This window comes from Desmodus rotundus, chromosome 7 (genome assembly GCF_022682495.2).
Source record: "Desmodus rotundus isolate HL8 chromosome 7, HLdesRot8A.1, whole genome shotgun sequence".
Lineage (NCBI taxonomy): Eukaryota > Metazoa > Chordata > Mammalia > Chiroptera > Phyllostomidae > Desmodus > Desmodus rotundus.
The window spans coordinates 114,624,869-114,649,112 of NC_071393.1; the positions used below are offsets into that span (position 1 = coordinate 114,624,869).

Genomic DNA, 24,244 nt, shown 5'->3' on the forward strand with positions numbered 1-24,244 from the left:
CCGGTAGGGAAGTGGCCTGGCCCTGTGCACAGTCGGTTTAGATGGAGTAGAGACCTGCACCGTGGCACATAGGTGACCCCATGGTGACAGGTGAGAGTGCTGAATGAATAGGTCTTCCCCATGGTGCACGGCAAAGATTCTGTGCTGTGGCCTGTGGAACAGCACAGGCCCGTCTCCCCTTTCCACACCGTCTCGGGCTTTGTGCGCAGGAAGTATTCAATCCGCTCATTCACTGACTTGTTGAAAACAAGCTGCTGAGTTCAGGGCCCCAGCCTGCACTGTGAATATTAAACCAGAGGGAATCAATGCGGCAGCCAGGAGCAGGGAGCCCACAAATGGAACTGGCCACACTTCTCTTCTTAAAGGTAGAAACCCACTGATGCCAGCTTGCCCTCCTGCCCCTGCCCCCACCCACCCACCACCCATTGAAGAGGAAAGCCCTTGTAAAACCTAACCACTGTGTGATTAGTATCTTTATTTATTTTAATATAAAATCTAAGAATTCAGGGTTGAAAGCAACCTAGTTGTTTACTTACCATAGCTACATGCATTTTAACTGAATTTAAACATTATTTTGAATTTGCTAGATGTAAACCCATAGTGGGTGGCAATTAAAACATGGGTGCTCATTTTTTCTCTTCTGTGGTCTTCTCTCTCTATGAGCTTTCCTCATGAGAAGTCATAACTTGGCAGAATGCATGGCCTGCTGGTCCGCTGTCTGTCTCCATGGCCACGTGGCTTCACACCCCAAGAAGAGGCCACAGGTTGTCAAAGGCAAGGCTCCTGATGGCCTGATAGAGAGTGGTCAGAATCCACTCCTCTCTGTCTCTTTTGAGGCCTGCTTGTGTGAGGGGAGGATGTTTAGGGATTTTATTAACAAGCCCAGAGTGTGCTGTGGGACAACTTGGACTGTTGGTGCAAACTGGGAAAGCAGAACCCCCAAGGGTGTGAGAGAGGAAGACGGGTACTCATCTCCAGGCTGCTTCTCATGAGGAGTCAGGAAAGGCAAGAATGACCTCAAGGAAGCTCTGCAAAGAGCATGTATTGATGTCCCTTCATCCCAGTTGGTTCAGTGCTTCCCCAAGGCCTGTTAACAAAGCGTTTGGAATGAGAAAGCACCAGACACCTTCCCAGCATCTGAAGTTAGCAACTGGGAGAATCTACAGAGATGTTCTCAGGACCAGCTGAAGGAGAAGAATCTCGCAAGCTCCCAACATTTTTAGCACCTATATGATAAAAGGCCCAAACTTCAAAAAAAATAGTAAACTTCCTACTCTTCTTTTATGAAGACTCCAGTGGGTGGTGTATTCTGATGTTTTAGTTCCAGTGGTGGAAACAAGATGGATTTGCACTGATCCATTTTGCTCCTTGTGCTCTTGGGGTGGCACCACATCCCCACAAGAGGCGGCTGAGTTCAAGGCAATGGCCCGTGGCCATAGAGAATGGCAGCTCTTGGGGTATTTGAGGCTGGATCCCAAGAACCTGGTCTCAACAGCCCAGGGTTCTAATCAAACAGAATTAAGGAACCAACCAATAGGCCTTGCAATTTGATAGCCATTTTCTAGATATAATATACATAAAGTGCTTGATTCTGTCAAAGAAGTTCTACATGAATATTTCATCTGCTACATCCTGTGAGCTATAAAACTCAATGAAAGGTTAGTTCAGTAGCATTCTCATGGTGCTGGGAAAGATGTATAAAAAAGACCATCCAGTCGTGGGGCTAACAACGGAAACATGAAGGAGCAAAACCGGGCAGCTCATGGATAAAGGATGGGAGACCAGCTGCTATTTAGGAATAATTGATGGCAAGAAATGTTGACTTGGGCGTTTGGTTCGCTCAGTCAGCTTGCTTCTTATTGAGACTGAATCTGAATCCAAAATTTCTCCATGCCAATGTCCTCTCTTTTCTTGGTAAAGGAGGAACATTTGGAGAAAGCAAATTGTTCTTTCCAAGTCTCAGGTGTATCATGAATGGAGGGATTACCTGATGAAGGTGACAGATGCCCCCTTTTACATGAGACCCAGGAGAGCTGTTTAATGCAGTTCATGGACATGCTAGGGCCATGCTCATTTGGGTGCAGAAGGGGCCTCGCGACACCCCAAAGAGGCAGCGTTGTGTGAGCTTCTCCTTCCAACAGAAGTTTCCTCCGAGTCACCCAGAACTTGAACATACAAGGCGGATATGTGGAGACACGCTGTGCCAGGCACTGTGTGGCTTAGCAGACTGGAGACACCGAGACTGCAGGAAGCCTGCTTATTTGACAGAGAAGGCCCATGTTCAGAACCAAACATAACCCAAAGTCATGGCATGGTGCAACTAGCCCGAATTTCACCTTTATCAAAAACAGAAAACAGGACTCCCTCTGACGGGCCCAGCCCCACGGATGCACAGCTGGCAAAGCAAAGCACAGGCTGGATTTCAGCCACTACTTGACCCTCAGCTGCCCTTGTACAATGAATGACTCACGCTACTGTACCTGGTGGCCCTGGCCTGAGGAACCCCAATCTCAGGAAGAGCTATAACACATAGCAGCTTCTCAAAGAGGGCCCCAGACATGGCCTCTAGGCAGTTGAATGGAGCCTGTCTCTCCCTGGCCCTGTCCACCGAGAAGCTTCCTTTCCTGGTGGCTATAAAACACGAAAGCCAAAACTCTGACCAGTGCGGCTCAGTTGGTTGGAGTGTCATCCCATAACTGAAAGGTTGTGAGTTTGATTCCTGGTCAGGGCACATGTCTAGGTGGTGGGTTTGATCCCCAGCCCAGGCACTGATTCCTGGTCCAGGCGCATATGGGGGGCAACCCACGTTAATGTTTCTTTCCTTTCTCCTCTCCCTCTCTCTCTAAAAGCAATGAAAACGTGTCCTCTGGTGAGGATAAAAAAAGCAAACAAACATGAAAGCCACAGTAGGAAACATCTGGCCCATCACTGTTGGTTGCCTTTGCATCCCCTGCCTTCTCCTCTTCAGGTGCTCTGGTGGGAAGTCCCAGTCATTACTAACAGACTGGGGGAGGAGGAAGGTTCTCAAACTAAAGACCACTTCCTACCGTTCAGTGTCGACCAGCCTGCCGGTCTCTGCCATCTTCCTGACTTTGCGGTTAGCAGAGGAGGGTGTGAGGGTGGCCGGAGCTGCGAGGTTCGCTCTCCCCCATCCTCTCAGGCATGCTCATTACTTCAGGGTTTACCAGAGTGAGAAGGGCCTCACCAGGAGCTGACTCAGACACGGGGACCAGGGGGACCCATGGGAGGGGGTGAAAGGAAGCAAAGGGCCTTTAGCCAAGACTCAGTAGCAGTAATTAGATTGTCCCTTTTGGGATGGTGGCCAAACTCATCCAGTGAGAACTCCAGCCTGGGGAGGAGAAGCTAGAGAAAGTCCCCTGCTCCTTGCATACAGTTCCATGGAGTGATGGCACTTAAATTAGAAGTGGCAACTCCAAGTGATGCTGGCATTAGCCTCCCTGGACACCTTTGCCTGGGAACTCAGTTGAACCCTCAGCTGCCTTCTTAAGAGCCTCATCAGCTGTAGCCTGGGGCTCCAAACATGGGAAATGGGGTTACTGGTGCCTGAGCCAGCACCATAGGGGCCGCAGAGGAGAGCAGAGATTCAGACCAGGGCCTGGTGTGTTTCTCCCTGCCTAAGAGAACGTCACAGTTGAGCTTTGTCAAGGTGCTCCTTGGAATTGAAACAGCAAGGACCAGGGGCATGGGCTGAGTGGTATCTCTGCGACTGGCATTTCTGTCCTGCCTGCCAAGAGTGTGGCAGGAAAATCAGATGGAGACCAGGAAGCCAGCTGTCACCCACCCCCCCCCTCCCCTAACAACCCTCCCTCTCCCTCTCTTCCCTCCCCAGCTAGAAGCCAAGGAAAAGCTAGTTGAGAGCCAAAAAAGTCAGTAGCTCATCCCCTCCCCCACTTCCAGGTAGCTCTGCAAGAAGACCCCCTGCTCCCAGCAGGTGGGGCAGAGAGCAGACACCCAGGGTGCTCAGCCAGCCTGGCATTAGCGGCTCCTTCCCAGAGGAGGTTGCTTCCAGGCCCCCTCAGCCAGTCGTGGGGAGCAGCCCTGCACTCTGGTGGAATGAATTCTTAAATACCTAGACCCAGCAGAGTCTCCTGAGGGCTTCGACCTCAGCTGAAAAAATACTTGCCAGCCTTCATCAAGGGAAAATTGGCTACAAATCTTTACACAGGGTTGGTTTTGATTGCAAACAGGCCTTGGGCCCCTTTGGGACCACTGGGTCATGGACTAGACTGCCAACATCTCACGCATCGGAGACCTGAGATCCAGTGGTAGTGCACCCCCAGCCTGCCTGGAGATGGAGGTGGACTCCATGGCAGGATTTGGGAGGGAAAACATGGAAATCGTCCTCCGTGGGGCAGCGAGGACTTCCCCTGGGACTCTGAAACTCCTCAGCAGCCCCAGGCAGGGTGGCTCCTGCTTCCAGCCTTAACCTACTAGTTGTGTGGCCTCAGGCTAATCACTAGCCCTCTCTGAGCACTGGTTTTCTCTTTCATACAATGGCTTTGACTGGATAGTCTCCATGGACTTTTCCAGCTGGAAGTATCTACAGGCCTGTTCTTCTCTCAATCCTGAGATTTTTGAGCTAAGCATTCTCAGGATGAGAGAGGAGCTACCCTCCTGCCCAGGAAGTGGCTGCCAGCCCTGGAGGCCAGGAAATAAGCCATGGAGAGAATTGTGTGGGATGTGTATTTAAACTTTTTTGATAAGGATTTGAGGTTGAAGCACCAAAACTAAGAGTACCTCAGGCTACCTAAGCCACAGGCTGCTCCCTGCATCGCTCAGGGCTCCCTCCCATGCTTATGGCCCCAGGAGGGCAACTTTGTCACTTCTGTAGTCCCCTCCATTCTGGGAGGGACACCAGCCTGGCATGTAGGGAGGTGGGGGGTGAGGTCAGCTGGGCAGAGGAGTGGGCTCCAGTGTGGGGTTTGGAAAGGAATGACATGTGGGCGTTTGGGGACCTCAACATCACGCTGCTGCTCACCCGCCTGAACACTTTCTGGTTCCCTGGAGAACTCTGGGCCAGCGTGTCACTGTCCTCACTCAGAACTGGGCAAAAAGGGGTTAAAGAGCCTGTGGTAGGTTAAGTCTCCTCTGGTCTCTATCCCTCCCTCTCTATCTTGGTTCCAAGTAAAGTTTGAAAAAGCATATTCAATATTACAGTCTCGCAGCTGAGAAATGAAAATGTCTATTTTTTATTAACAAACTGTAAAATGGAAGATGACCGAACCAGCTTGGCTGGTGGCATACAGAGAAGATGAAATGATGAAGCGATTCAACATGGCGGGGGATGGAGTTTCCTTCTGAAACTCTGGGGAGGAGTGAGATTTTTACTTGTCAAAAAGGGTCAGAGATTGTCACTTTTGAGTAAGTCAGCCCTAGGACCTGCCACTTTTGGGGAAAAGGACCAACGCCCCCCACCCCCCTGCCAGCGGTTGCAGTTGATGGTTCAACCTGTCAGCCAAAAGTGATCAACTGCACCCTCCCTGTGGAGTGCCATTTAGAGAAAAAACACAGCGATGACCCAGCCCCTCACACACGGGGACACTTGGGGTGTGCAAGGCTCCGCTGGACTGCTCCCTGCCTCCCCTCCCCCACCCAGGCCCTCTCCTGCCTCCCCGGCCCCACTGTGCCGAGCAGTCAAGTGAAAACCACAGTCCTCGGAGGCAGAAAGGCACAGCTGTGTGCTTACAGCCACTGATTCAGATCCAAATCGCATCCCCTGCCAGTCTGCGCACGGAGGCTGCGGGCGAACCGTGTGCATGTGCCAGGCAGGAGTCTATTTCGGGAGGTGACCTGCAGCCCTTTGCCATCCTGAGCCTGCCTCCCATCCCCCACGCAGGAAAGACAGCCTTCTAGAAGGAGTTCTCACTTTAGAAGTGGCTTATGGGGTTGTGGGATTTCAGCCCGCTCCTTGTCACTCGTCCAGTCAGACTTCTGACAGCTCTGCGCTCCCATCTGTCCAGTAAGAAGACAGAGAGTGAAGGTGACCACGGTGCCTTCAGCAGGGTGGACAGTGGGAAGTGCAGACCACTCGGGGGGCAGGACAGAAGCCACCTCCATGATGCCTGGGGAGCGGCAGCACCACCCAAGGGGCAGGAGAGAGAAACCACCAGGCGTTAGTCAGGAATCTAGGAAGGGGACAAAGCTGCCAGAGACAAAGTCAGGGAGAAGAGACCCAGCTCTTCCTCTGTCCAGACTGGAAAGTTAGAAGTCAGAGAGCTCAAGGTCAAAGGACTTCAAAGGCTGAGAAGTGAGACCGCCACAGCATCCTCCTCACAATGAGCTCCTGGTGGAAACCACTCGGGGTCTTCCCCTTTTTAAGCAGCAAATGTGGTTGTAAGCGCATTTGGGAAGCATGGCCTTCTGGAAGGAGGGCAGGGTACAAATTCCGTAGGTAATCTGCAAACCTTGCCTTGAGGCAGAGTGGCAAAAGGGACAATGACAAGAGCTCAGGGCAGTGGGATTTTCAGTTTAGTGATGTTACCGAAGGCCATGAGAGAAGGCCCTTGGGTGTTTGTTCACCGGTTCCTTAATGGATGGGAAGGTGGGCAGGATTGGGAGTGTGTGGTCACCTCTGCAGGGGCAGGGCCAAATGGCAGTGGTTCTTCCATGGCCCCTGGTCACGGTCCAATCATTCCGTCCTGAGCAATGGCGCCACAGCCCCAAACAGGAACGGGCCTTGTTGGTGTCATATTTGGCAAGAACTTCCCACACCCTCCTTTCAGCTTACCACACAAGGATGCCTATCGTAACTACATCCCCTGCTCCAGGGAATACTTATCTGTGAGCTGATATTAGAGCAGTAAGGTCAAAACCGATGTCCACTTCCGCCCCCCTTCCCCTCACCTTTGCTCCCTCTATGTTTGCCGTGATTGGTAAAACAATATATCCACAGTGTCTGAATGGCTGGTAAGAGGGCAAATCCACAGCTGTATGTCAATGGGAAAGGCAATTTCTGGTTGCGGCTGCAAGGGTCCAGCCACAGCCCTGTCCTGTCCAACATCCTTTTTGATGACCGGGACGAAGAGACAGACATGCTGATCCTATTCAAAGACCCAGATCTGAAAGGTGTTGCTCACTTGGTAGATAATGAAATTGTATTTGAAAAGCATTTCCTTTGGGTGGGGTGATGGGCCAAAAACAGCTGGATACAATTAAACCAGATAAAATTTATGTCAAAAAAATTCGGTCTCACAACTACAGGATGGCATTTGAATCCTTCACTGTCATTCAAGTTCGTGGGGTTGTAGTCAACTACAAGCTTAATATAAGCAAAAGCAGGCTGGTCACTATTTTTTTTTTTTTAACGCAACGTTAGGCTGCAGTGACAAATGTGGCATGGTCAGGAGACAGAGAGGCGTGGCACTGCTCTCTGGGTTGTTCTGGACCATGTTGAATCTCGGTTCCAAGCCCCCACATTTTATCAGGAACTTGAACAATCTAGAGAAAATTTGGAAGGGATAGCTGGGCGGCTGGGAGCCACGTCAGCTGAGAGTGAAATAGGTAAAGATGTTGAACTCCTAAGGAGACTCGATAACCCTCAGGAGCTACACTTGTTTGTCTTCCAGAGTGAGTGGACGTTTCTGGATTGTTCCAGGCAAAGCTAGAACAAATGTGGAGACTATATGGGGAGGGTCGCTCTACTGAAGCGTGGTCTAACCGCAGCAACTTCCCAGCGGTGGAATATGTCACCTCAAGGAACGGGGCACTCCCTGGAAACACTCAGGACCTGAAGGGCCAAGGATATTGTAGGGCAGTTTTCTGTGCTGGATTCCGTCATCTCTTCCAACTGGAATCCTGAGATGCATTCAGTATCCGTTAAATGGAGCCCACTGCATTTTACTCCGTGGTTTATAAATAAGCCGTGGAAAAGAAGGGTGGGTCACGTGGAGGGAATTTGCTGAGAGGGGAGGACAGGGATCTAAGAGTCAGATTAGACACTGCCTCGAGGGTGAAAAAGCCGGATGATGACACCCTCAAAGCCAGGGACACTGTCAAGGAGCAGAATTACTGCCTTCACATGTCATCCTTGCCTTTTGGAGGTTTCTTGTGTTTTGCTTTTTTTTTTTTTTTTTTTTTTAACCAATTGCTGCTGCAGCAGCTGAGCTCTAACAGCAGGGCTCCTCCCCCCGCCCCCTCCCTGCCCCCCCCCAACACCTAAAGGGAGGTCAGTGAGCAGAGCACAGAGGCGCCTGCTGGCACAGGGAGGCCGAGCCCCACTGGGGTGGCCATGGGCATAGGGCGCCCTGGCTCTGCATTGGGAAAAGCTTGGCCTGTCATTATTCCCATCCAGAAAAGGTGTTTTGTTGAAAGCAGAAAAGATGACAAAGCCAGTTGCAGATTTCAGTCGGCAAGTTGCCACCCACTGCATCTCTCCTGGCTGGGAGCAGAACATGCCCCCAGAGGCCTTAGATGGGGGAGAAACTGCCCTCCTGGGGCCCGTCTTCCTGGGCCCTGCCTTGAGGACTTACCTTCAGCCCAACTCAGGGCAAGGGAAGTCCTCTCGACTCACACTCTTTCCAGCTGTGAGGATCAGCCCGATTCAAAACACTCTCCTCTCTCTCAGGCTTCACCAGGGCTGCTTTCAACTCATCATGGGATTGTATAATTATGGTGATTATAGCTTATGGCTTTTTTCCTCTCCTCATCTTTTGCTTTCAAATACTTTGAGGCTTCTCATTAAACATGGTGATCCCGGTAAAGTCAGTAAAGTTTTAATAAGACATTTTTTAAAGCTAAAGAAAACCCAGAGTTTATTGTTACTGTATTTTCTCAAACACTCCTTTAAAACTCTGTCAGGCACGACTGGTGCCGGGATGTAAGAGGTAGGGGAGAGAGGTTTGGGCATCCAGGGGACACCCGTACTTTTTCACAGCGTTGGAGAACCTCTTTCACCCTCCCCTGGCCTTTCTCATTGGCACTAAGAGCATGGTGCCCCTGAACCCCCATGCCTAATGGGAAAAGACAGGCCACCAAGCGAGGATTGAGGGCCGGGCCTTTCCATCGCTGCAGATTTGGTTGGGAAGTGGAGATGGAGCAGCCAATGAAAAAGTCAGCCCAACCTTGTAAGCAGCAGCAAAACCAGTGAGGAGGTGCTGGAGGGAGGTTTCCTTGGTAATGAACGGCACAGCTGCAGATCCCGTCATTTGCAAGCCCTCAATCACAGCTTTCCTAATCACCAGGAAGAGGTGCAGGTGGGGTGGTGGCCACCAGAGAGCCCCCAAACTGCCCTTCAGCTGCTTCACTCAGGTTTAATTTGTCAGGGTCCCCTTCCTTTCCATCCCACCCAGGACCCCACGGGTGATGCACAGTGAGGTGGAGAGGTGCATCTTGGCCAGGCAGGAGTCTATTTAGAGAGGCTCCGATTGGCCACCTTGGCTGCCTGCCGCGAGCCGCCCAGACTTCCCTAAATCTGTCAGTAGCCAGCCATGTGGGGTATGACTGAGCACTACCAACCAGCTGGGGTTAAATGTGTTGTCGAAAACATGACAGCAACCTTTTCCCCCAACATCATTCTCATCCCCTACTGAAGATGACCTACTGGCTTTGCCCACTGCAAGCAGCGTCCCTTCCCCGCCCAGTAGAGTGTAGGGCAGCGAGCTGAGTTAGACGGGCAGCCCCAGTTGAAAACTATTTCTCCACCTGGCATTGGAGTAAGGCCGCAGCAAGTCACTCACTTGCCCGATGGGTATGACGAAGTGTACTGCACCAAGTAGCATTGGCATTAACTGAGGGTATGGCAGCAGTGGCTTCCATTTCTTCGGGGCTCATCGTCTTATGCTGTGGGGGTCCGCATCACGTTGGGCGCTGCCTGAGAGGAACTTTGGCTCTACTCCAGCTCTGCCATGTGGCTGGGTGACTTCGGCAACTCAGTTGCCTCTGCTATAAAGGAGAGCTAAGGGCACATGATTAAGTGGGGAAATACATAAGGTGCTTAGCCCCGTGTTTGCAGCGTGTGTGCTCCAGCATAGGTCTTCGTATTATTGTTTTCGTTATTATGATTATCTGCAGCCCATGCTTAGCTCTTACTACCTTATTTAATTAACAACAATATTCTGCAAGGTGGGTATCGTTATATTTACTTCATAGTTAAGGATGGGTAGGTGGGTATCTCGTACATGACAATGTGTGCAAAGCACATCTGTTTATCACTATGATGCTTTCAATGACCTGTTCAATAAATCCTGGCTATTACTGTTGGCTTATTTTTAAGGTTGACCCAGAGAGCCAGTTTCTCTGCTTTCCCTGGGGACAGAGGGACTGTGGAGCCCAGCAGGCCAGCTTCTGCCCTGTGGTCGATTCCATGGGTCCCCTAGAAGGTGTGGACGCTGTGGGGCTCATAGCTGTGTGGTGGCAGGAGGTGGCGAGAGTGACTGTGAACGTGACGGACATTGTCAGGATTGGGCATGTGCCCCCCCCACTGAGGTGCAGGACCCTAAGACGCCTCCTGCTTCCAGACACAGATCAGGAGTAGTTCTCCGCATGATAGGAGCACGAAATCCAATCCTCTGGAGGCACCGCTCAGCACGGCAGAAGGCTCTTCCCGGAGACCTTCTCCTCGCACTGTCTGCCTGCCTGGAGCCACCCTGAGCAATACGGCCTCACCCAGCCCCTCACTGGCTCCATCTGCCAGACAGACAAAGGCTCTTATTTGTAACCACTCACTACCAGGTGGGGCTGCTGGTGGAGCCAGGAGCAGGTGGCAGAGGATACTCTGAGATCTTAGTAAGCCAGACCCCTGGGGTGCACGCTCCTACTGCTTGTAGTATTGACAGAAACAGACGCTGAGAGGTCATTTCCACGGACACAAATGGCTTTTCCCTGGGGGGAATTCAGTGTTTATGTATGTATCTTAAGGTAAATGCTTTAAGGTCGCAGTGTTTGTCAAAGATTGGCACCTTAGGAGCCCGATGTTAAAGCGCTACAGCCAATCACGCGGTTGCTTTTGCACCTTGCATGAGACGCTGACCTACGCGGCTGGTGTCAACGTGCACATGGACATGTGCACCACTGTACACACGGGTGCCCGTGCTGCCTGCCACATAGACGCCTCTGTGTTCAGTGTACAGTATGTGTGTGGCATGCGCTGCAGACCTGCATGGCCCCCGTGCATGAATCGCATGCCCACCGCGGCTGTGTGAGTGTCTGGGCAGGGGCTCCCCTAAAGCCACAGGTCTTCATGGTTTCAGCTGGATAAGTTATTCTTCACTTCCCTTCCTAAAAACACAATTGCCTAGTGCTGCTGGCGCAGAGTCAGAATGGCCGCTGCATTTCACCCCCGAGGTGGCTTCCTTCCAGCAGTGGGTGAGTGACCCCGGCGTCCGCACTCTCTAACCTTCCTTGGGATCCTTCTGCACAGAAGGTGCTCCAGAATTCCAAAGAGATGATCTGTTTGTCCCTGGCCTTGTCTCCGCCCTCCACTCCCATTTTCACACCCTCCTCCCATGGACAGCAGGAGGCACCCATTGTTTGGTGTCTGCATTTTTCCTGCACGTTTTTGCACCTATAGTATTTTCTTCCTAAGAAACAAGGAGCAGAGGGGTCCAGCAAATGACACTGAGTCCCTTGTCCCAGAGACAACACACAAATAATGTCATTAGGTATTGATCCTTTAACTCACTTCTCCCGGACCCCTAGCAGAACAGGCCGGAAATGCCCACCACATTTGAAGGTGCTTTTAAATCCAACGGCAGCAGCCTCAAGCTTCCTCTCCTGACACAGCATCTATAACCCTTCCTCCGTGGCCCGCAGCCCCGTCCTGCGGAAAACATGGTCGTCTCAGTGTGAATAGTCAGTTCTAAGTGGAGTCAGGCAACTCTGCCTGCCCCTCCATAGGGGACAAGGCTGGCAAGCCACCCATCCACTGTCCCACAGGGACCAAAAGCATCACAGCGGCACATAGAAAGGGTCTGTAGGGAGATAAGAAGGTTCCCTGTGGCTAGGAATTCCATGAGCCCAGGTTTCTATCCAGAGAGCTCTTGAAAAATGCTGCTTGACCTGTCCCCTGCTGCACTTTCTCAGGTTGGAAAACATGTCTGATTAGTGGCTGCCAAACTACATTCCTGGTGGGAGGGAGGAAAGGGAAGTGGCCCAGCCCTCTTTGTGTACGTGTCCAAATGGACATGGACTTTCATGGAAGATTATGCATCTGGGCGGTGGTGGCAGTCAGCCTGTTGACGTCCTGTGTCTTCAATGCTCTGCCATGGTGGCTGGCTTAACCAAAGTCCCCGGCCAATGGGCTTGTTTGGAGTGACTGTGTCTGCAGGAGATGAGACGTGCCCTGAGGAGGGTGGGTCTAGAGTCGCTGTGGGTCCTCGGGAGAATCACACACTGCCCAGCAAGTGATTCCTCCTGCTGTCTTGTCCACTGAACTTCAGTGACACTCACCCCTGTAGCCGTAGCCAGGGGTCACTTGAACTTCCTAGTTGGAAGAAAGTAGCATCAAGTTGTTGCCAATAGCAACACAGCCATGTCCCTGTTTCCTTGAGTGTTTTGACCTTTGCCTAATTTGGAGTGAACCAGAGCTGCGATGCCAAAGTCCATTTGGAGAGGAGGTGGAGAAAAAGAGGCAGGCCTTGCACGGGCTACCAGAAGGCAGGCTACTGAGGGGACCTGCGAGCGAGCAGATGGCCCAGCTCCACTCCGCTCCGGAGTCCAACAAGGACTTCCTGCAAGCTGAGTGTAGAAAGAGCGCCTGCCTCGTCTGGTCAGAACTGGAGGAAGGAGACAAGAGAGAGCCAGTTGTAAAAGGGGGGGCATTTCTCCTGCACAACAAGAAAAAGGCAGGAAAGCGGGAATGGGAAACTGGGAAAGGAGGCCAGGGTGTCTGCACCTGGGCACTGTGCCACCAGGGCGGGGCACAGCTACTGAGCCTCTGTCACTCCTGGCATGCCCGCCTGGTGCCAGATTTGTCCCTGCACTGTGGAGGCCATGAAGGAAGGTTCCCCCCCACCCCCCCGCCCCCGCCCGCCCGCCAAAACTAACAGGCAGAGGCTAGCCTCAGAGAGCCTTGTAAGTGATGGGTAGGACAGGAGGCAGAGAGGCCAGGAACAGCACCCAGGGAGGGGTCCCCTAAGCTGAGCCGGGACACCCCAGTTTAGGCACTGGGTTCTTACTGGAGTAAAGGAGCTCTGCCTGCCCCTCCTTAGAAAGGTAAACATCGCACCTGCTTCTCTCCTCCCTGAGACAGTTGCTATGGAGATCCCAGAGGCATTGGCACCAACAACACAGGGCCCCGAACACCAGCGGTGGCTCTGCCTAGCCTGTCCCACAGCCACTACTGCTGTGTGGGCGGGCATGGAGGCCTCCTTAGTCCCTGAGTGTTTTCAGCTGCCTCCTTTTTAAAAAAGATTTTATTTATTTATTTTTAAAGAGAGTGGAAGAGAGGGAGAGAAACGTCAGTTGGTTGTCTCTCACACGCCCTCTCCTGGGGACCTGCCCTGCAACCCAGGCCTGTGCCCTGATGGGGAGTCGAACAGGCAAGCTTTCATTTTGCGGGATGCTGCCCAACCCACTGAACCACACCGGTCAGGGCCATCTGCCTCCTTTGCTGAGAGTGATGGTCAAGAACAAAGGAGAAGGTTTCGAGTCATGAAGGCCGACCCACTCAGCTCTGCCACCAACTAGCTGTGTGCTCTCGAGCAAGTGGCTCAAGCTCTACTTGAGCCTGTGCCCTCATCCGTCCAGTGGGGGACAATATAACACCTACGTGGTGAGCGTGGTATGGACATTAGCACAAGAGCCTGTGACATATCTAGCGTGCTTGACACGCAATAGCTGCTCAATCAACGGTAACTGGACTCTTGGTAACTGGCCTCAGTAGCCAACCTGTGTCCCTGGTAATGAGACCATCCCCACCCTGCCACCGCGGTCTGGGAGAGTTGAAGCGGAGGGCACTTGAGAAGGGAGGTACAGGAGATAACAATGCCACCCCACTGGGCAGGGATACGAAATTCAAAGAGCAGGTCCCTGGGAGATCAGGGGACAGGCTGGTCCTTTCAAAGTTCAGACAGGAGGACTGGCAACTCACCTTTTGTAAATTAAAAAAACGTTAAAGGAAAACAAGCGTGATAGTTGACAATGCAGGCTAGAGTAAGGTGTCTGGACCCGCTGCCGCCCCAGCGACACTCTGTGAGAATTGCTTTCAGAAGACGAGACTGCCGGCAGGTTTCACAGAATGGAAAAACCTGCTTGTTTGTAACACTGTGCTTTCCGTTAGGTGGTGAGTGTTGCCAAAGAATCCATTATTTTTACTTTAATCGTAGTTCTTATTTTTAACAAGCTTAAATATACATGAATTATATAAATTCTTCAACCAGTGAACTTTTTTATTAATTTAATTTTCACCTATTTCTTGATTTTTTTTTTAAATTTGGGTGTTGTTTTATGTATGTGGTATCTTACTTTTAAAGAGTCAAATAAAGAGAATATTTTAAAACCAAATAAAATGCCCTTTAGCTCCCGAGAGAGATCAGAAAGCTCAGCAAGGACCCGGGAGTAATACAGACTCCAAGAGCGGATCTGGCCGCTGGGCTCCTACCCCTCCGGGCTGAAGAGCGAGAACACCAGGCCCCTCCCGGTGCTGCTCTGCCCAGCTGCTGTGGGTCAGCAGCGCGGCCCAGCACAGGTTTTCCCATTTCATCTGCCCACCTTGCCTCACAAAATTCCATAGAGGATGACTACAGGTCGAGTTGAAAAGTTTTTTGAAAGAATTCTAAAAAAAAAAGAAAGAAAGAATTCTATGTTAAGTATTTTTCTACCATAGGGGCTGGATTTTTCTACTATCCCCCAGAGTTTCTCACACCTCTAAACTGTCCCAAGCAAGTGGCACTCTTTCCCCCATTTTAAACCTCGTGGAGAAAGGAGATGCCACAGAATTCCTTATGCTCCCTCTTGAAATCATTTCTTTTGCTTTGTTCGGTGGAGAAGGGGGACCGGGGGCACCAACCTGCAGGAAAGTCACCTGAGGGTGTTAGGTCCTTGGCTTCTCCCCCTCCTGCCAAACCCTAGTCGGGGCTCTCACCTTCCCACTGGGCTCTTAGGCTCCCGACTGCTCTTCTCAGCAAGTTCCCCCAGGACTGCGATTCTACGCATACTCTTCACTTCCGAACTTGAGCATCCTCTACCCCTAGATGACCTCCAGTCTCCTTGGGAGGACAGCTCATCTCTGGGGCCTCCCACTTCTTGTCCACTGAGGTCACTCGGGGAGCCCTGTTCAGCAAAACAGCATTTTTCACTAGCGAGGGTGAACATGCCTGTGCACCGGGACAAGGTGGCCAGTCTGAGTCAGCGGGGACTAGAAGCGTTGTTCCCTACGCATTCTGTTGCGAATTCTAGTTCCTCCGACAGGAGAGCCTAGGTTTCCCCTGTACTGGAGGGAAGCGCTGACTTTCTCTAAAAGGCAACTGGGACAGCAACTGAGTAAGTAAGAAGTGGGGCATTTCAAAGCAAAATATGATAACTAGGATTTTTTTCTAATTTTTTTCTTTTGAAGGGTAACTACATGTAGCAAAATGAACACATCTGAAATGTGTTGTTCAATGAATCTGACAAATGCATGCACCGGTGGAACCCACACCCCGTCACCCACACCCCACTCCAGTCCGTGTGCCCCTCTCCCCCAGAGGCAACTGCGGGGGAATTCCCATCCCCACACTAGCGAGGATGCAGCTTTGGGGGGCCTCAGGTCTGTGACTCCGGTCTTAGGTCATACCTGGGCAAATCAGCAAGAGAATCTCAGCAGCAGCTCAGATGTCTTTACCTCCCTTAGCATTGAAAAGAGTCCTGCCTGAGCCCTTAGGGCGTGGCTCCGCTGCCCCCAGGGTGCCATCTGACCCCAGGGCTACTCTCTGAGCCATGGTCCTTCTCCCAGCCAAACAGTGTAGCATCAGTCTCCCAGGTAAGTGGTGACAGGGCTTGGTAACCCGGATGTGCATGTTTAGTACCTGCAGGCGCAATGCAGAGCCACAGCATGTCAATCAGCATGGTGATTTTCCTGAAAGCACTGCCCAAAAGGGAGCCATTCCTTTTGTGCCTTTCCTTTTAGAAACAAAGGATTCCGTGACCACCTTCTTGCAGGCTTCTAGCTGTCAAGAATGGCCACAGAGCTAAAATGATTAGCCAGGGTGGGAATTGAACATGTGTTTGTGAGCCCAGAACGGAGCCTGTGGTCCATGAAACTGAAGGATCCTAGATTCCATTGGATTAAACTTGGCCAAAGGTCTGGAAGGTGAAAAGCGCTTTGTCTGTATGCAAAGCTTTGATGTCCCTGGAATGTACCTTCTGCAGCTCAGTCCTCAGTCACCGTATATTTTTTCACTTGGACAAAGGCTGCCTGCTAATAGCATTTTCCACCACCCTCAGCTGCTTCGCTTAGCTAGGCTGAGGCCTCAGTCTGGGCCAGCTGCAGCTCCCTGACACCATGGTTGGTTCCCAACTGACTGGCACTGGGGATCATCACACATCCAGACCCTGAAAAAACAGCTTCCCCTGTAACTGTGCTACATGGCAGGCAGAGGCAGAGGCAGAATTACTCCTTCCCTTGCTAGGTGTTTCCTACGGAATCACGTAAACTGGAGGCAGAGAGAGAGGGGAAGAGGAGGGAGAGCCCTAGAGGACGTGGGCAGGAGTTCTCCTCTCTGGCCAGGACAGCTAGCTCAGGGGCTCCCAGCAAGCCCCTAGTGGCAGAGACCTTGAGGCAGCTCATCTCCAAACACAGGTAGCCTCTGCTGTCAGACCGTACTCTGATCCCTGGAAACTACAGGAGTCTCAGCTCTTCAGAAGGGCAGCAGCTGCTGAGCCAGAGTGATTGCAGGATTTCTTCCCTGAAGCCCAAGGCCAGGAATCTAGCCCTGCCTGCGTCCTGCATGAGTAACTGCCTTCCAGCCTCACCCAGGAGGTCACTGCATAGAAGACAGATTGCAGCTGGGCTGAGCTGCGCCCCGCCGCCACCACCAGCCGACCAAACCCTCACGACCTCCTTTAGTTGCAACTGGCATTTGGTAAATGCGTGAGCACAGGAGTGGGGAAAGGCAGAGAGAAATGCCAAAGAACACCACCTGGACTGCTGAGAGGGTGGAACAACCTCAGGACCTGTTCTCTGGGCTGGTCTTCTGCAGCCCCTGCCCCTGCCCCTGCCCCTGAAGTCCAGAGAAACAGAAGCAGAGGAGGGGAGGGGAGGGGCAGGACTGATGGGCTGGCTGTTGGTCGTCCTCTGAGCCAAGGCAGTGAGGCTGAGCTCCAGGATTTAGGCAGGAAGAGATTAATTAGGGCCTCCAAGCCCAGACCTGTAGAACTCACTCTGTAGAACTGGGAGGTATGGAGGATGGAGGAACCTCAGGGTCAAATTCAGCTGAAACAAATAGATAGTCACACAAATCTCCAGAAATGGAGCCTCCAGCCTCCCTCACCCCACAGCCCCCTCTCCAGCCCAAATGACCTCACTAATGAGGAAGAAGCCATAATGAGGGCTTGGAAACCTGGTAAGCCTCACCTTCTTTGTCTCTGGGCTTTTAACATACCATTGGACAGACTGTTATGCAGAAGCTTTAGTGATTTTTTTTTCACATTCACTGGCTAAATCAGAGCCCCAAATGCTGTGGATGGCAAAACTGGAATTTATGTATTTGGGGACATAATGTGTAATTTGTGGGCCTGGGGGCAGGGGGTGGCAGTGGGGGGTGGGGGGGGGAGCCAGTATTTGGTGTGTGGTTACCACCGCGATGAAGAGCACCAAGGGGAAAGCAGAAGTCCTTGGTGCCTTTCCTCTGAGCTGGGATGGACACCAGCAAACAGGGTGGAGGAGGTTTGTCAGAGCTCTCAGCCACGGGGTCCCTAGACTCATCAGCACCACATTTCCCCAGAGAGGACCCCCCACAGACACACACACACACACAGCCATGCTTTCTGCCTTCAGGCCTGCTTTGAGAAGGCACAGTCCCAGGTGAACCAACTGAATGACAAATGCCTGGAGCACCGTCTAAGAAAGGGCAGTCAAGGACGGTGCCAGCCGAGTGTGCCTGAGAATCCGGGGCTGGGGGAGCCCTTGAAGGTCAGCCTCTGCCTTCTGCGAGCTCCCAAGGCACCCAGCCCACTCTCCACAGAGGAGTAGCCGCCCTGCTTTTCACGATTGACGAAGACTGGCACTGCCACCCTCTAGGATTTTTTTAATCTGATTTAAAAATCCTCAGCTTAGTATAAATGTATCCTGCCGCAGGCTAAGTTTAGTATATTTGGAGATTCGGATGAGGTTGGCAAAGGGGAGATTGTGTGTGTGTGTGTGTGTTTTAAGGTGGGGAGAAAAAAATGAAGGTTGTCTCACTCCTGAAAATGAGGAGTGAAAGAAAGTGACGAGGTGAAAAAAGGAAAGAAAGGGGGAAAAAAGAGCGGGAGGAGGAAGACGCAGACTTTCCAGGCACTCCTGAGAACAGTCCCAGATCTGGACAAGCTCCCATCCACGCCATCAGAATTCTCAGAGTCTGGCTGCCACGTCCCTCCGTGGAGCGCTAAGCCAGATGACACATTGTCCTGCATCCAGCAAAGTCACAGCCCATGTCGTCCGTTTGTTAGATATGCCCATTATCCATCAATTCATCAATCAGCAGGTTTATTGAGTCCCCCACCAGGCTTCACAAACCTGATCAATTTTTTTAATTACATCCAGCTTACACACAGCCAAGCCCAGTAAACAAGCTGAGGCCTCACACCCCACTTGGAAATGAACGTGAGGGACTGCTGGCCCTTGTAAACACGGCCGCCCATGCTGCCGAGCCACCGTGCGCTGCCCTTTGTGGATGGCAGGGGTGTCACTGACCCCTGTCAATAACAGGATGGGTTCTGAGTGTTTTCTCAGACACAGTGAGGACACAGTGACCCAGCCACCCTCCCCTCTGGCCCCTTCCTGTCCAATGCTATGGATTTCTGAAGAGGGGACTAGGAAATGGACGCAGTTACCTCCTCCCAGGCCTCTCGCAGGCCCTCTGTCCCTCACGCACCAGGCCTTGCAATCCAGGTCATTGTCTGTCTTCTTAGGAAGAACTGCTACGCAGGCTGTAAGGGAAGAGCATGCAGCTTTCCTGAGGGGGAGGCCCTGGGCACCTCAGAGTGGGGGCCAAGAGCATAGGAGATGGCAGGAGCGCACTGTCCGGGGCCCATGGTGGCGCCCGTTCACCTGTTTCTTGACCCACGGCGAACCCCACTTTCATTGTCTAGAACCAGGTCATCAAGAGGACCTGAAGCCTGAGCATCTCTCCTGCATTTCAAACAGGATTCCTAGGTCTTCTGCTAGTTCGTTCATTAGTGTGTAATCACCCAGATGCTTAGCCAGCATCTATTTGGGTCAGCCCACCCTCCCTGATCTTGCTATTCCCAATCTACCTTTTCCTTCCTTGCTTGAATAAAATCAAGTTCAGGGACAGCCCACAGGCATTAAGAGATGCTCTACCTAAGAGCTGAAATGCCTGGTGTGAGGTGAGTAAAATTTCCACACCCCAGAAAGAGTACAAGCTGCCCGCCCTCTGTCCCTAGCCTGCCCCAGCCTCCGGGTTGTTCCAACTGTCTCCAGTTTGCGGTCCAAACCCAGAGATCAAAGGGGTCAGTTTGCTAAGTCATTTGGCCTCCACAGCTCATGCAACAATTAATCACCTACCCGGTTCTCTGTCTCTGTCCTTCTCTGTGTGTGTGCACCTGCGCGTGCCTCTCTGTCACCTGTGTCTGCAGGGAAAGTCACTGGCGGGCAAGCGCCTCACCGGCCTGATGCAGTCCTCCTGACGGTTCCGACCACAGGCCCGGGGCCGGGGCCCGAGGACCACGAGGGCAGGAGGCGGCGCTCCACATCCGTGGATGGAGTTTCCTTACAGGGAGATTCGGTCACTGTGAAAGAGAAAGAGTGAGGGTGAAGGAGGGCGACCATGGGGAGATCCAGTGGGTGAACGGGGGGACCTGAAAGAAAGGCCACAGAACCGGCGTCAGCCTGGTAGAGGCCCCTGTTTACAACCCTCCCGTGCTTGTGCACTTGTGCGCTGACACCCCATTTTCTAAGAGGTCCTCATCCCTAACTTATTCAGGGGAGAACATCTTGTGGGGTGTTGAGACTGTCACTGAGAGATATTCTTCTCATCATCACTGCTCTCACTGTCTGGGGGATGATGCCATCCAGCAAACACAAGAAGGACCAGCTGGCCCTGAGCACAACCTGTGTTATGCCCCTGCCCCTGTCTCTCTGGTGCACCCGCAGCACCCACCATAGTTACAGCCACTGTGTCCCCATCACCTCCTGCCTCCCCCATCTTTGTGGCCACCTGCCCTCACTCGGCCGGTCCCAGTCACGTCGTCATCAGCACTGAGCGACCTTGGGGTTGGCTGCACTGCAAGTTCTTTCAACCCTGTTAGATATGCCCATGATCCATCAGTTCATCCATCAGCAGACTTCTGACAAGGTCTCCACAGGCGTGCCGCTGCCCTCTGGTCCTGACAAATGTCTCAAGGGTCCAACACCAGAAGAAACACCAGTGTAGATGAAAGAGCTCGTGGTTTAACTGATTCTGACCATCTCTTTAAAAATTCATGATTTCATAATTTATTGTTTTTGCCCCTTTTCCTTGGTCTGTTCCCTCATGTTTTACTCAAAATAAACATGGCCATGAACTCAGGGGCCCTTGGGATCCTCTCCTCCAGCAGCCCCAGGTGGAAGCTGGGAGGGTTCCCAGCAGGGGTGGGGGGGTGGGATCATAGGGCTGGCAGCCCCCCACGGGATGGGCGTGGCCAGGCTCCCGCTGGGCCAGGTCTCAGTGGTATGTGAAGCTGCAGGAGGATCTGCTACAGAGGGCCTAGGCCAAGGCCAGACAGACCTCTGATGGCCCAGCAAACGCACCCACTAAGCAATGCCAGGCATCCAGGGAAAAAGCAGACAGAAAGCAACACCTGCCAAAACCTGCAAGAGATCCACTGCATTCCCTTTGTGTGTGTGTCAGAATGCCCACCTGCCAACTTGGCTGTGACGTAATGTATGTAGAGCACTGAGTCACGTGCCTGACGCATAGTAGGTGCTTAGCAAATGGTAGCCATTGCTCTCATCGTTGGCATTCCCATGTGACTCCCAGGGGCCCATGGACAGAGCAGTGTTAAGCAACATGGTTTTGAATTCAGACACTCACTCCCCCACCTGCTATGACCATCCTCCTTTGGTCTATTTTTGACCATAGGTGAGAAATCTCCCTGGGGAGCATATAAACAGCAAACACAGAAGCAAAAAATCGATCACTGGTATTTCTTCACTCCTGTAGGCAAATTCACCACTGACAACCAAAGGCACATGCGCTCATTTGCAGACCCTGCCTCTGGGGTGCTCCCAGGACCACCTTTCCAACCCCCACCCTAAGCCATGTGGTATGTGTGATGCTACCGAGCCCTGTGCCCAGGGCCCCAGCCTTTCAGTCATCGCAGCGGAGCCACTGTGGGTTTTAGAAGTCTTGGTTAAGGTTATACCCTTGTGGGTTCTTGATCACCATGCCTCAGTTTCCCCTACTGGCAGTAGTTGCTTTCTCTGTGAGATACGAACTAGAATGACACACGCTGAGTCATCAGAGTGTCTCCAACGGTGGCATTATTGCTTCTACACAACCTCAGTGCAGAGCCTGGCACCTGGCAGGCATGAGATAAAGACTAAAATGAAGGCGTGCCCCCATGTTACGGGGTCTTTTGAGCCCTCCTCTCCTCCTTCCCCCCTTTTTTGTCTTGTTTCACACAGACCTCCTGTTTCAGAACCAAATTGCAGCTAAAGTTCCTCTGCACCCAACATGGCCCAAAGGAAGCTCCTCTCTGCTAAGGGTCCCCAGGCTGTGCTGACTTCAAGGCATAGGGTATGTGGGGCCTCTCTGCCATCCATTATCCAGGGCAAGGGCCCAGATTCCCGCTCTCCCCCATAGCTTCAGACAGGACAGGGCTGGCATCCCCTTGCCCTGTCCCTTGTGCCTGGCTGCTGTTCCTGAGTGAGGCTGGCCTGAGACCTGGCCCGCCCTGGAGGTCCCCAAAGGGCCCACATAAAGCCAAGTGGACAACAGCCTTGAGATAGAGCAGGCTGACAGCTTTCTAACACCTCTGGGGACATCCAGAGGAGAGGGCCAGCCAGCAGGCTCAGTAGCATTAAGATCACTTCAGATGGATTTGAACCCAGAGCAATAACCCCCTCACCTCATCTCCCAACCAGGCACACTCAATCCCATGACCACCTCCATGTGCTGCTAGTAGATCACGTCTACAAGTGAAGGGTGGAACAGAGTTGCTTTGCCCAAGTTGGCCAGTCCAAGGTCAGTCTACTATGCAGAACTTAGAATGAGAATACACTTGGAAAATCTGGTCTTGACCAGTTCCACATTGGCTTGTTCTGCATAGCCAAAAATTCAGGTCAGATTAGACTTTTGAAGGCAGTTCTGCAACAAATCATGTTCCCCTGCCTCCAGAAGCTTCCTTAGCTCCCCTTACTGGTTACAGCCTCTGGGCCCAGAGCCCTTCCCACTAAGGGCTCAGAGGGCAAATATGTTGGCAGTCCCATGGCCAAAGCATCAGGACAGCCTCAGAAGTGACCACCACGCATCAGGACAGACACACAGACACGAGGCATCGGGCATATATGCCTCCATGGGAAGAGTAAAAGTTGTAGACTGACACACGTAAATGCCCAGCAGCAGCCATAGGACCTGCCTGCGCAGCAGGAACTCTCTGGGCTGGGGACAGGGCTTCTGCCCTTCCAGATGGTGATGCTTTGGTCTTCTGGAAAGGTATCACCATGCCCCAGGAACCTAGCGGGGCCCAGCCCCACAGTGCAGTCACTGGCCGTGCTCTGGGCCCACCACTGCCGAGGTCAGGTATAGGGCAACACCCAGGACATTACCCTCACCACCCTGAGTTGCTTCTTGGACCAGTGAACAGCTGGGGACATGCTCCGGGGGCGTTTCTCCCAGCAGGATTGCTGGTGTATTCAAACTACCTCACCGAAAGGACATTGAACTGGGAGCCTGCCACCCATCTGGCCCCCAGGCTGGTTGTAGAAGTGGATATTTTTCCTAAAATGCATCCCTCCCCTTGTGCTCCAAATGCATGGACTTCAAAAGCCAGCACTAGGAAACCTTTCCAGAAGCTGGAAAGGATTGTGGGCTGTTGCAAAATATATTGGAGGGAGGTGTTCCAGAAAGGTCCAGGAGCTGGAAAGCCCTGGAGTGGGGGAGGTAACGTGCCATCAGCCTCCAAGGGGCTGGCCAAGTTGAGTGTGTAGCAAGGATCATGTGTGGCACAGTCTAACAGTGGCCAAATGAACCCCTGACAACTCACCATGGCACCCTCTGAAGAGGCCTGTGCTCATGTAACCATGGCAACAGCAGACGCCAGCAGCCTACTCATCAGTACCACCCGGTGATAGACATTCCCTGGGCACAACCCAGAGGCCCTAAAGTAGCAAAGTAGCAAATGTAGCAATAAGAGGCCCAGGGCCATAGAGGGATAGGGTCCAAATGACCCAGCCTCGGCCCTCTTCCCAACCCGATGAGGGCTCAGAGCCAAGGGCCGTCAGCTGTCCGGGGAGGGAGGCCCTGCTCCGTGCCCAGGGCTCCTGGTCTGTATCCTCCGCCCACTCACCGCATGATCACGGACACGTCGGAATGGCCTTCTCATAGTGCATGTGGTTCTCATTAGTTTATTTTTCTGGAATTTGGGGATTGGATCCCAGAACCAAACATGCTGGTACAGTCTAAAAATAAATGACTTGAACCCACTATAATGCAGCTGTGTGGCTTCTTGGTTTGGGGGTTCACTGCACAGGATGTACCTGAAGGTCTACAACCCCTCCCCACTCGTCACTTCTCACCCTGCCCTGTTAACGCATGCACCCACACACACAGCCTGGGAGCGAGGGGAATGGCTCCCAGGCAGGATGCTGCACACCTCAGGAAAGCTGAATCTCTGGGACGAGGCACTCATCCTGGGAAGTAGAGACAGTTGTACCACCAAAAGGCCGAGGCCCCTGTCTCTGCCAGGGGCTCCTTGGCTGAGTGGTCTCTATGCCCCATTGTCTGTGCGCAACCACAAAAGCCAGTGGCCTGACAAACGGCAGCAGTGGCCAGGCACCACCATTAAATAAAGTCCCAGGATGGATGTCTGCAGCGTGTAGACTGTGCTCCTTCTATGGAATCCCAGTTTCCTGAGCGACAGTCTCATCTCCCACTAATGCGAAAGC

The 24,244-nt window shown here is 52.4% G+C and overlaps 1 protein-coding gene across 14 annotated transcripts in view; it reads left to right on the top strand.

The window, feature by feature from the left end:
- Positions 1-22,399, top strand: part of RGS6 (regulator of G protein signaling 6) — a 464,787-nt gene extending 442,388 nt beyond the window's left edge. For 7 of the 14 annotated variants that reach the window (XR_011651449.1, XM_045201344.3, XM_053927871.2 and 4 more), the window contains 2 exons: positions 11,256-11,322; positions 19,735-22,399. Coding sequence is in view for 11 of the 14 variants with exons in the window: in XM_045201344.3 (XP_045057279.2) it covers positions 11,256-11,322; positions 19,735-19,907 (240 nt within the window). In the remaining 3 variants the exon portion in view is untranslated. Of the gene's footprint in view, positions 1-7,586; positions 8,038-11,255; positions 11,323-19,734 lie in introns of those variants that run through there. The other 7 variants (XM_053927873.2, XM_053927875.2, XM_024567601.4 and 4 more) reach the window with 4 other exon arrangements.
- The last annotated feature ends 1,845 nt before the right edge of the window (positions 22,400-24,244 follow it).